Source organism: Balaenoptera borealis (assembly GCF_965194805.1).
Source record: "Balaenoptera borealis genome assembly, chromosome: 5".
Classification (NCBI taxonomy): domain Eukaryota; kingdom Metazoa; phylum Chordata; class Mammalia; order Artiodactyla; family Balaenopteridae; genus Balaenoptera; species Balaenoptera borealis.
This window is the reverse complement of record NC_138862.1, coordinates 131,775,445-131,788,006: the sequence shown is the minus strand read 5'-3', so window position 1 is coordinate 131,788,006 and position 12,562 is coordinate 131,775,445. Positions and strand designations below refer to the sequence as shown.

At 35.5% G+C, this 12,562-nt stretch overlaps 1 protein-coding gene across 4 annotated transcripts in view; it reads right to left on the bottom strand.

Moving 5' to 3' along the window:
• Positions 1 to 12,562, bottom strand: part of TOPBP1 (DNA topoisomerase II binding protein 1) — a 79,853-nt gene that overhangs the window by 43,332 nt on the left and 23,959 nt on the right. For all 4 annotated transcript variants that reach the window (XM_082392618.1, XM_082392616.1, XM_082392615.1 and 1 more), the window contains 3 exons: positions 5,360 to 5,703; positions 4,537 to 4,709; positions 279 to 490 (listed from right to left, as the gene is read on the bottom strand). In XM_082392618.1, coding sequence (XP_082248744.1) covers positions 279 to 490; positions 4,537 to 4,709; positions 5,360 to 5,703 — 729 coding nt within the window. The remainder of the gene's footprint in view (positions 1 to 278; positions 491 to 4,536; positions 4,710 to 5,359; positions 5,704 to 12,562) is intronic.

Genomic DNA, 12,562 nt, shown 5'->3' with positions numbered 1-12,562 from the left:
TTCAAACACTGAGACCCTAGAATGCTCCTATATTGTTCTGTACCCTCTAGCTTTCAGATAGTGCCTACACTTGATAGTACAGATACAAATTAAACATTTGTGCTATGAACACATATTTATTTTGCCCACACCCCCAATAATGAGTGCCCAAGAGTTGCTCACGTGAAAGGGAGAAATTTTAATGACCTGTCCTAAAAATAAGTTTTAGCACATTCATATCCCAGAAACCATCAAATTGTAAAAAAATATATATAAAAGGACAAAATAAAAGTATTAACCTTCTTTAGGTGAATTTTTGATCAGAAAATGGCTTTCATTTGCTCTCTCTCCCAATCTAGCAGTCTCCAACAGCCAAGCTATAGTGACCGCTGGTAAATTCCACTTCTTGGCAGCTTCATATTTAGAACCACCTGGTTCTTTCAATACAAGATGTGTACTGGCAAACATGCCTTTCTTTGCATTGGATTTCCGAACAAAGAATTCTTGAACACTGAAAGTTACATTTAAAGAAAAGCAAATGTCATTTGCACAATCAGCCAGCAAAGTAAGAATGAAGTTTCTAATACAATGGTTTTGTTAGAGTTCTGAATATAAGAAAATACTCACAGATTAAAAGTTGGTTCTATTTCTTAAATTAAGCTAATCCCCTTACAAGTGCTTACTCTAGAATGAAAATATATTGCTACAATTAAACTTTTTATAAAAACATAAGCAAATTAAACTAGACTTACAAGAAATAACCAGAAAAACCATCTATTTAATTAGTCATCACCCATCCACCTTGTCTTTCCTCCCAAAAGGAGGCAGCATGGAACAACTAGGGGAGCAAAGGAAGAGTATGAATAACACATTATATATGTTAGCCCACTACAACTTCTCCAAGTATTTTCACATATCTCATTCGATCCTCTCAATATTTGTGAAATACCAATATTTTACAAATTATTGTAAAAATACGACCTGGGAAAAGATGCAGAGAAATTAAACGCCTTCCTCATGATCACAGAATATTAAAGAGAATATGGGGGCAAAAACAGAATATGAGATATAAACAGAATTGTCTTTTCTTTTAGGACTTCTGGGTTTTAGGTCTAGATTCCCACTTTTAAGATTTTTTTTAATATTCCACATTTTTCCTAGTACTTTCATGGATTCATTTTTCACATTTAACCCACTGATCAATTAATTTGGTACTTATTTTGGGATGAGATGTTGCTCCAACTTTACTGAATCATATTTATTAAATAAACCATCTCTTCCTCAATAAGTTGAAATATCACTTTTATCATATACCAAATTCCTGTTTGTGTTTAGGTCTATTTCTAGACTTTCTGCCTGTTCACTGAACTTTCTGCTACTTACAGACACACTATTTTATCTAGTGAGGTTTACAAAATATATTTAAATAACTATTCTATTTCAGAATTTTTATGACTTTCCTGCTTGCTAATATTTTTTTTGAATTTAAGAATTAGTTTGCTATTGCCCTCTCTAAAAAATTTCTTTACAATGTTTAGTCTTCCTGTCCAAGAACAGATACATCTTTCATACTGTTCAAGTCATATTTATTTCCCTCAATAGCATTTTACAAGTTTCTGTAGCTCTTCCAAGTTTCACTTTAAATTTTTTTAAAAAATTGAAATATAGTTGACATACAATATTATATTAGTTTCAGGTGTACTACGTAGTGACTCAACATTTAAATGCATTACAAATGATCAACACCAAAAGTCTAGTAGCCATCTGTCAACATACAAAGCTAGTACAGTATTACTTTTTTCCTTATGCTGAATATTACATCCCCGTGACTTTTTAATTTTATAACTGGAATTTTGTACCTCTTAATCCCCGTCACCTATTTTGCCCAACCTTCCATTCCCTTCCCCTCTGGTGACTACTAATTTGTTCTTTATATCTATGAGTCTATTTTGGTTTTATTTTGTTTGTTCATTTGTTTTGTTTTTTTAGATCCCACATCATGTTGCTAGGTGTTTTATCTCTTACTACAGATTTAGTAAGAGACCTTTGTTTTCATTAGCTCTTCTAACTGGTTGTACATATGAAGGTCAGTGACTTCTGTATATTAATATTCTACATAACCACTTTGCTGAATTTTTCTGTGAGCACCGCTTTAGTCTGTTGCCATATTTTGTTATTGTTATTTGCTACAATTTCAGTTTTTTCCAAAATCTTACTGTTTAGTATAATCCAAGTACAGAACACAGCAAAAAAGGAAATATACAATTTAATGAATTATCATAAGATGAAAACCCTTATATCCACCACCCACGTCAGAAGACAGAATCTTACCAGTCACTCCAGAACCTCTCCAACGTGCCTCTTCTCAGTTACTAACCCCCTTCCCTCCCTTGCTAACAGTAGCCACTATTTGGATATTTATGATTATCACTTCCTTACTTTTCTTTAGTTTTATCACATAGTGCATCCTTAAACACTACATTTAATTTTTTATGTCTTTTAGCTTGCAGGTTCCCTCTTCTTTCCTTGCTCCCTTGCTGAAGACACTATAATGTAGAGTTATCTCAGAGTCTGGATTTTGCTGACTGTATTGCTGTGCTGTAGTAGAACATGTTATTCTCTTGTATTTCCTATAATTCAGTAGTTGAATCTAGGTTTTATTAGATTGAGGTTTCATTATTTTGCTAAGACTACTTCAAGGTGGTGATGTATTCTTCACAAGGAAGCATATAATGTCTGGTTTTCTCTTTAGTATGTGATTAACTGTTGATTTTCAATGCCTAGATTCTTTCATTTATTAGTCACATTTAAGAATCACAATCTTATCATTCTTTTTTCACTTATTTGTTGGAATACTTCTATAAAGGGAAACTGTCTTATCCATTACTATGGTACTCTGATACAGACTGTATAGGAAAAGCAGGATAAATACTTGATCCTTTCTCTTTATTTATCAGCTTTCAAAATAATGAGTTGGATTCCTAGCATCCTTCAAACATGACCAATTAGCTTAGTTTGTTTGGTGCCATTATGAAGTTATGATTTAAACATTATTTAAATGTGTCTGGATCCACTGCCATTATTATCTCTAGTGACACTTAACTTTTCCTGTCTTTGGCCAGTGGAGGTCCTTTTGACACAACCCTTCCTACTAGTCTTCAATAATATATCAATACTTGCTCTCTGTTCTGACAAAATGTTCCAGACTCACTGGTATCTTTTCTGCCCCAGACCTAGAACCAATCATTTCTTTAAGCTTTAGTTTCTTTTAGTGGGAAGTGGTATTTTAAGGTCACAATGTGGGCACTGGTGTTGCTTGTTACTATCAGGTTGATAATGATTTCTAGGCTTAAAAGTGGTTTTGAATTCCTCTTTGAACCAAGAGTTACTAAAAAGTTCTAAAATGTCCAGTTGATAAAGTCTTTTCATTTTCTATTTCTACTACTCATTTCTAGTTTTTTGGTTTTTTTTTTTTTGCACTGTGATTACAGAATATGGTCTCCACTCTTTCTACTTCAGGGAACTTACTGAGGTTTTCTTTGTGGCCAATTTCTATACAGGCAATGTTTATCAGTGTTCCACAGGTGCCTGAAATGGTATGGTCACTGTTTTAGGGTGGATAGCTAACTATGCTGTTTAACTCTGTATCCTTATAGTTTTCCATTTGACCTGTCATGAGGTAAAAGGTGGGAATTAAAGTCTCCTACAATTAACGTTTCTGCTGATTCCTCATTGAATTTCCTGCTGTTTTTGTTCTACGAATGGTAGTCATGCTCTATTTGGTATATACATATTTTTTACCTTCAGTGTGAATAGCACTCTTTATTTACAGTGCTCTTCTTTTTCCTGTTTAATGCCTTTTGATTTGAATCCAAACTTGTCTGACGTTAAAACTGCAACACTCTCCTTTCTTTTGATGTATCTTTGCCCATCTTTTGTTTCTTCCCGAATGTTCCGAATCATTTCGGTTTAGATGTGTCTCTTGTTTAAAAGCATTTTAAGTGCTGCTTCATGATATAATCTAAAAGAACTTTTCCTTTAATGTAAAGTTTAGTTCATTTATATTTATTTATATAATGAGTTTTCTACTTCCTTTTTAAACAGCCACCATTAAAGTTCACTTACAGGTTGGGCTAATTTGGATTTTGGAACTTTAAAATTCATTTTCTTTCTCCCAAAGTATTCATTATTCCTGCTTAACATTTGCATTGCAGAAAAACAACGAATGTACACTGAAAAAGAATAAATCATCCATATGGCACATGGAAGGGAATAAATAATGCTTAGACAAGCAACACTCAATAACGACCCATGTATCAGCTTTAAATATTCCCTTTCCTGGTAGGTAAGCATTAATACCTGGAGTCTTAACATTTGCCAGGCATCCATCTAATAGCATTCTCCCTCTCCCACTTTGAGCCATCACATAGATATGCAACACATTCCTCATAAATATTATAAAGACACCCAGTGAAATCCTAATTTGAATGCTCTTCTATAAGTCAAAACAAATAAAAAGTACACCAAGACAGCAGGTACACTAAAAATACTACATACCTTGCTCCAAGGCGATTTGCTAAGAATGTCAATGAATCTTTTTCAGCTCCTGCACACTGGCTGAATGAAAGAACACAATCCTCTAAAGGAGTCATTCCTGCCATTACTGGGACTGGTGTGAAGAGAGGATTTGACTTTGGATCAATTAAAGTCTGATAGTCTATACAAGTTACCTTTTAAAAACAAGAGAAACAATAACATCAACCTGAAATAAGCGACTAGTGGTTAACACTGGTTCAGTTACAGTAAACGTAATTTTAGTTTAGATGAAAAGCAATTTTACTTTCATATAAATGTGTATATATGCTCATTCTCAACACATTTAAAATTATAACATTAAAGAAATACATACACATCAATCCATTATATAGGATGTTAAAATCAGTCAGATTTATCATCGAATTTATTGAATTTTGCTTAAAATTTAATTTCTTCTGAAGTATTATCATTTTTTCTCTTTGAAAGTTGAAAAAAAAATCAATGATGAAATTATTAGTGATAAGCCAACAAGATGGAATAATGCAAAAGTGTATGTCATGTTTTGGTAGTAAGAAAACTAGGAAAATTGAAATAGTATGAGATGTCCTGGAGTAACTTCCTAAGAAGGAACACTGCTAGTGTGGCCCCTCTATTCTACCAGGATTAGGACCAAGAAGCTTGCATAGTTTATTATTTACAATTTCCTTTGCTAAAAGCAAAATCCAGACAGTGCTCAAACCCAAATACCAATTTACTGAAACTGAACTGCCTAAGAAATAAACGTGTACTCTTAGTTTCAGACATCCTTCAATACTACATTTCAACTGCTACAGTGTTTTCTTACCAGCCACGTATTTGTAACAACTTCTCCCACAGTTGCCTGTACTTCACACCCCAGCAGAGGAACCACAGCATAATCAGCAACAACTCTGCTCTGAAGTGACACAATTTTTCCAGCATTTTCTCTTATGATAGTTGCAATATTAAATTCATTTTCATTACTAAAACCTAAAACAAGAAAACTCTTTTGGCTAAATAAACCTTCTTCAGTAATTGTAGAAGCATCAGGGAGGCAATGACTGACGGAAGACTGGTTTTCTTCTTGCAGAGAAATATGAGTAGAATCATCAGGGGGCTCCACATGAGCAGAATCATTAAAGGGCCCAACTTCAGACTTCGCAACTTCAACTGCAACAGAAAAAGAAATGTTTTCTAACAGGTAGTTTATTTTATAAAGTTTATTTCCTAGTAAGGATATTAAGGTAACATGGAACCTGAGAACTGTGACTACACATATAAAACTAAGGCTTTATAAGTATACAATGAAGAAAGAATATGAACCATCCCATTCTTTGGGTTCCCAGGAGTGTTATCAGTATTACTATCCTAGAAGAACAGCAATCATGTTACTATTCTAAGTATTGCTAGTGTACTAGAAAACTCTAATTAGTTGAAAATTATGAAGCTCCAGTAACTCCATGGGCCTGTTTGAGTTCCGAAACTAGTTCAGATAATTCATAACAGAATTAAGAAAATATCATTAAGGAAAAAATGGAAGCAACAGGCCTAAGTGGTCAAGGCCATCACATGGAAATAACTGAATAAATGCAATAATAAGAGAATTATGGTTACTTCTCTTTCAAAAATTTCTAAAAAGTTTCATAATGAAATTGGAGCTATTTAGCTTCTATATAGATTCTTAAGACAACAACTGATCAAGGACCCAACAGTCTCAACTATTTCATTTCAGGATAAAGTTGGCTAATAAATGGGTAGTAGAAGAACAAAGCATAGCTATTTTAAAATATAAATGTCAATAATGAAAATGCAGCTGCTGCCAGTGTCCTAGTCCTCACGGTGAGACATAGCTACTCCCTGCCTCTGCAGGAGACCTTCCAACACTAGCAGGGTGTTATACACTGGAAAAGTCCTGGTTTAAAAATAAAGGGATTAGGAGAGGGCAGACAGCAGAAGCAAGAAGAACTACAGTTCTGCAGCCTGTGGAACTAAAACCACTTTCACAGAAAGACAGACAAGATGAAAAGGCAGAGGGCTATGTACCAGATGAAGGAACAAGATAAAACCCCAGAAAAACAACTATATGAAGTGGAGATAGGCAACCTTCCAGAAAAAGAATTCAGAATAATGATAGTGAAGATGACCCAGGACCTCGGAAAAAGAATGGAGGCAAAGATCGAGAAGATGCAAGAAATGTTTAAAAAAGACCTAGGAGAATTAAAGAACAAACAAACAGAGATGAACAATACAATAACTGAAATGAAAAATACACTAGAAGGAATCAATAGCAGAATAACTGAGGCAGAAGAACAGATAAGTGACCTGGAAGACAGAATGGTGAAATTCACTGCTGTGGAACAGAATATAGAAAAAAGAATGAAAAGAAATGAAGACAGACTTAAGAGACCTCTGGGACAACATTAAATGCAACAACATTCACATTATAGGGGTCCCAGAAGGAGAAGAGAGAGAGAAAGGACCCGAGAAAATATTTGAAGAGATTATAGTCAAAAACGTCCCTAACATGGGAAAGGAAATAGCCACCCAAGTCCAGGAAGCACAGAGAGTCCCATACAGGATAAACCCAAGGAGAAACACGCTGAGACACACAGTAATCAAATTGGCAAAAATTAAAGACAAAGAAAAATTATTGAAAGCAACAAGGGAAAAACGACAAATAACATACAAGGGAACTCCCATAAGGTTAAAAGCTGATTTCTCAGCAGAAACTCTAAAAGCCAGAAGGGAGTGGCATGACATATTTAAAGTGATGAAAGGGAAGAACTTAAAACCAAGATTACTCTACCCGGCAAGGATCTCATTCAGATTCGATGGAGAAATCAAAAGCTTTACAGACAAGCAAAAGCAAAGAGAATTCAGCACCACCAAACCAGCTCTACAACAAATGCTAAAGGAACTTCTCTAAGTGGGAAACACAAGAGAAGAAAAGACAAAACAAAACACAAAAACAAACACAAAACAATTAAGAAAATGGTCATAGGAACATACATATCGATAATTACCTTCAACGTGAATGGATTAAATGCTCCAACCAAAAGACACAGGCTTGCTGAATGGATACAAAAACAAGACCCATATATATGCTGTCTACAAGAGACCCACTTCAGACCTAGGGACACATACAGACTGGAAGTGAAGGGATGGAAAATGATATTCCATGCAAATGGAAATCAAAAGAAAGCTGGAGTAGCAATACTCATATCCGATAAAATAGACTTTAAAACAAAAACTGTTACAAGAGACAAGGAAGCACACTACATAATGATCAAGGAATCAATCCAAGAAGAAGATATAACAATTATAAACATATATGCACCCAACATAGGAGCACCTCAATACGTAAGGCAACTGCTAACAGCTATAAAAGAGGAAACCGACAGTAACACAATAATAGTGGGGGGGACTTCCCTGGTGGTGCAGTGGTTAAGAATCTGCCTGCCACTGCAGGGAACACGGGTTTCAGCCCTGGTCCAGGAAGATCCCACATGCAGCAGAGCAACTAAGCCTGTGCGCCACAACTACTGAGCCGGCTCTCTAGAGCCCATGAGCCACAACTACTGAGCCCACGTGCCACAAGTACTGAAGCCCGCACACCTAGAGCCCATGCTCTACAACAAAAGAAGCCACCGCAATGAGAAGCCCACGCACCGCAACGAAGAGTAGCCCACTCCCCGCAACTAGAGAAAGCCTGCGCACAGCAACGAAGACCCAATGCAGCCAATAATAAATAAATAAATTAATAAAAATAGTAACAGTGGGGGACTTTAACACCTCACTTACACCAATGGACAGATCATCCAAACAGAAAATTAATAAGGAAACACAAGCTTTAAATGACACAGTATACCAGATAGATTTAACTGATATTTATAGGACATTCCATCCAAAAACAGCAGATTACACTTTCTTCTCAAGAGCGCACAGAAGATTCTCCATATTGGATCACACCTTGGATCACAAATCAAGCCTCAGTAAATTTAAGAAAACTGAAATCGTATCAAACATCTTTTCCAACCACAACACTATGAGATTAGAAATCAATTACAGGGAAAAAAATCGTAAAAACCACAAACACATGGAGGCTAAACAATACGCTACTAAATCACCAAGAGATCACTGAAGAAATCAAAGAGGACATCAAAAAATACCTAGAGACAAATGACAATGAAAACATGACGATCCAAAACCTATGGGATGCAGCAAAAGCAGTTCTAAGAGGGAATTCTATAGCAATACAATCGTACCTCAAGAAAAAACAAACATCTCAAATAAACAATCTAACCTTACACCTAAAAGAACTAGAGAAAGAAGAACAAACAAAACTCAAAGTTAGCAGAAGGAAAGAAATCATAAAGATCAGAGCAGAAGTAAATGAAATAGAAACAAAGAAAACAATAGCAAAGATCAAAAAAACTAAAAGCTGGTTCTTTGAGAAGATAAACAAAATTGATAAACCATTAGCCAGACTCACCAAGAAAAAGAGGGAGAGGACTCAAATCAATAAAATTAGAAATGAAAAAGAAGCTACAACAGACACTGCAGAAATACAAAACATCCTAAGAGACTACTACAAGCAACTCTATGCCAATAAAATGCACAACCTGGAAGAAATGGACAAATTCTTAGAAAGGTATAACCTTCCAAGACTGAACCAGGAAGAAATAGAAAATATAAACAGACCAATCACAAGTAATGAAATTGAAACTGTGATGAAAAATCTTCCAACAAACAAAAGTCCAGGACCAGATGGCTTCACAGGTGAATTCTATCAAACATTTAGAGAAGAGCTAACACCCATCCTTCTCAAACTCTTCCAAAAAATTGCAGAGGAAGGAACACTTCCAAACTCATTGTATGAAGCCACCATCACCCTGATACCAAAACCAGACAAAGATACTACAAAAAAAAAAATTACAGACCAATATCACTGATGAATATAGATGCAAAAATCCTCAACAAAATACTAGCAAACAATCCAACAACACATTAAAAGGATCATACACCATGATCAAGTGGGATTTATCCCAGGGATGCAAGGATTCTTCAATATATGCAAATCAATCAATGTGATACACCACATTAACAAATTGAAGAAGAAAAACCATGTGATCATCTCAATAGATGCAGAAAAAGCTTTTGACAAAATTCAACACCCATTTATGGTAAAAACTCTCCAGAAAGTGGGCATAGAGGGAACCTACCTCAACATAACAAAGGCCATATACAACAAACCCACAGCAAACATTATTCTCAATGGTGAAAAACTGAAACCATTTCCTCTAAGAACAGGAACAAGACAAGGATGTCCACTCTCACCACTATTATTCAACATAGTTTTGGAAGTCCTAGCCACGGCAATCAGAGAAGAAAAAGAAATAAAATACAAATTGGAAAAGAAGAAGTAAAACTGTCACTGTTTGCAGATGACATGATACTATACATAGAGAATCCTAAAGATGCCACCAGAAAACTACTAGAGCTAATCAATGAATTTGGTAAAGTTGCAGGATACAAAATTAATGTACAGAAATCTCTTGCATTCCTATACACTAATGATGAAAAATCTGAAAGAGAAAATAAGGAAACACTCCTATTTACCACTGCAACAAAAAGAATAAAATACCTAGGAATAAACCTACCTAGGGAGACAAAAGACCTGTATGCAGAAAACTATAAGACACTGATGAAAGAAATTAAAGATGAAACAAACAGATGGAGAGATATACCACATTTTTGGATTGGAAGAATCAACATTGTGAAAATGACTATACTACCCAAAGCAATCTACAGATTCAATGCAATCCCTATCAAATTACCAATGGCATTTTTTACAGAACTAGAACAAAAAATCTTAAAATTTGTATGGAGACACAAAACACCCCGAATAGCCAAAGTGCTCTTGAGGGAAAAAAACGGAGCTGGATGAATCAGGCTCCCTGACTTCAGACTACACTACAAAGCTATGGTAATTAAGACAATATGGTACTGGCACAAAAACAGAAACATAGATCAATGGAACAAGATAGAAAGCCCAGAGATAAACCCACGCACCTATGGTCAACTAATCTATGACAAAGGAGGCAAAGATATACAATGGAGAAAAGACAGTCTCTTCAGTAAGTGGTGCTGGGAAAACTGGACAGCTACATGTAAAAGAATGAAATTAGAACACTCCCTAACACCATACACAAAAATAAACTCAAAATGGATTCGAGACCTAAATGTACGTCTGGACACTATAAAACTCTTAGAGGAAAACATAGGAAGAACATTCTTTGACATAAATCACAGCAAGATCTTTTTTGATCCACCTCCTAGAGTAGTGGAAATAAAAACAAAAATAAACAAATGGGACCTAATGAAACTTCAAAGCTTTTGCACAGCAAAGGAAACCACAAACAAGACAAAAAGACAAACCTCAGAATGGGAGAAAATATTTGCAAACGAATCAACGGACAAAGGATTAATCTCCAAAATATATAAACAGCTCATTCAGCTCAATATTAAATAAACAAACGCAATCCAAAAATGGGCAGAAGATCTAAATAGACATTTCTCCAAAGAAGACATACAGATGGCCAAGAAGCACATGAAAAGATGCTCAACATCACTAATTATTAGAGAAATGCAAATCAAAACTACAATGAGGTATCACCTCACACCAGTTAGAATGGGCATCATCAGAACATCTACAAACAACAAATACTAGAGAGGGTGTGGAGAAAAGGGAACCCTCTTGCACTGTTGGTGGGAATGTAAATTGGTACAGCCACTGCGGAGAACAGTATGGAGGTTCCTTAAAAAACTAAAAATAGAATTACCATATGACCCAGCAATCCCACTACTGGGCATACACCCAGAGAAAACCATAATTCAAAAAGACACATGCACCCCAATGTTCACTGCAGCACTATTTACAATAGCCAGGTCATGGAAGCAACCTAAATGCCCATCGACAGACGAATCGATAAAGAAGTTGTGGTACATATATATAATGGAATATTACTCAGCCATAAAAAGGAACGAAATTGAGTCATTTGTTGAGATGTGGATGGATCTAGAGACTGTCATACAGAGTAAAGTAAGTCAGAAAGAGAAAAACAAATATCGTATATTAACGCATGTATGTGGAACCTAGAAAAATGGTACAGATGAACCGGGTTGCAGGGCAGAAGTTGAGACACAGATGTAGAGAACAAACGTATGGACACCAAAGGGGGAAAACTGCTGTGGGGTGGGGATGGTGGTGTGCTGAATTGGGCGATTGGGATTGACATGTATACAGTGATGTGTATAAAACTGATGACTGATTAAAAAAAAAAAAGTGGTGCTGGGAAAACTGGACAGCTACATGTAAAAGAATGAAATTAGAACACTCTCTAACACCATACACAAAAATAAACTCAAAATGGATTCGAGACCTAAATGTAAGACCAGACACTATAAAACTCTTAGAGGAAAACATAGGAAGAACATTCTTTGACATAAATCACAGCAAGATCTTTTTTGATCCATCTCCTAGAGTAATGGAAGTAAAAACAAAAATAAACAAATGGGACCTAATGAAACTTAAGTTTTTGCACAGCAAAGGAAACTACAAACAAGATGAAAAGACAACCCTCAGAATGGGAGAAAATATTTGCAAATGAATCAATGGACAAAGGATTAATCTCCAAAATATATAAACAGCTCATATAGCTCAATATTTAAAAAAAAAAAACCCAATCCAAAAATGGGCAGAAGACCTAAATAGACATTTCTCCAAAGAAGACATACAGACGGCCAAGAAGCACATGAAAAGCTGCTCAGCATCACTAATTATTAGAGAAATGCAAATCAAAACAATGAGGTATCACACCTCACACCAGTTAGAATGGGCATCATCAAAAAATCTTCAAACAACAAATGCTGGAGAGGGTGTGGAGAAAAGGGAACCCTCTTGCACTGTTGGTGGGAATGTAAATTGGTACAGCCACTATGGAGAACAGTATGGAGGTTCCTTAAAAAA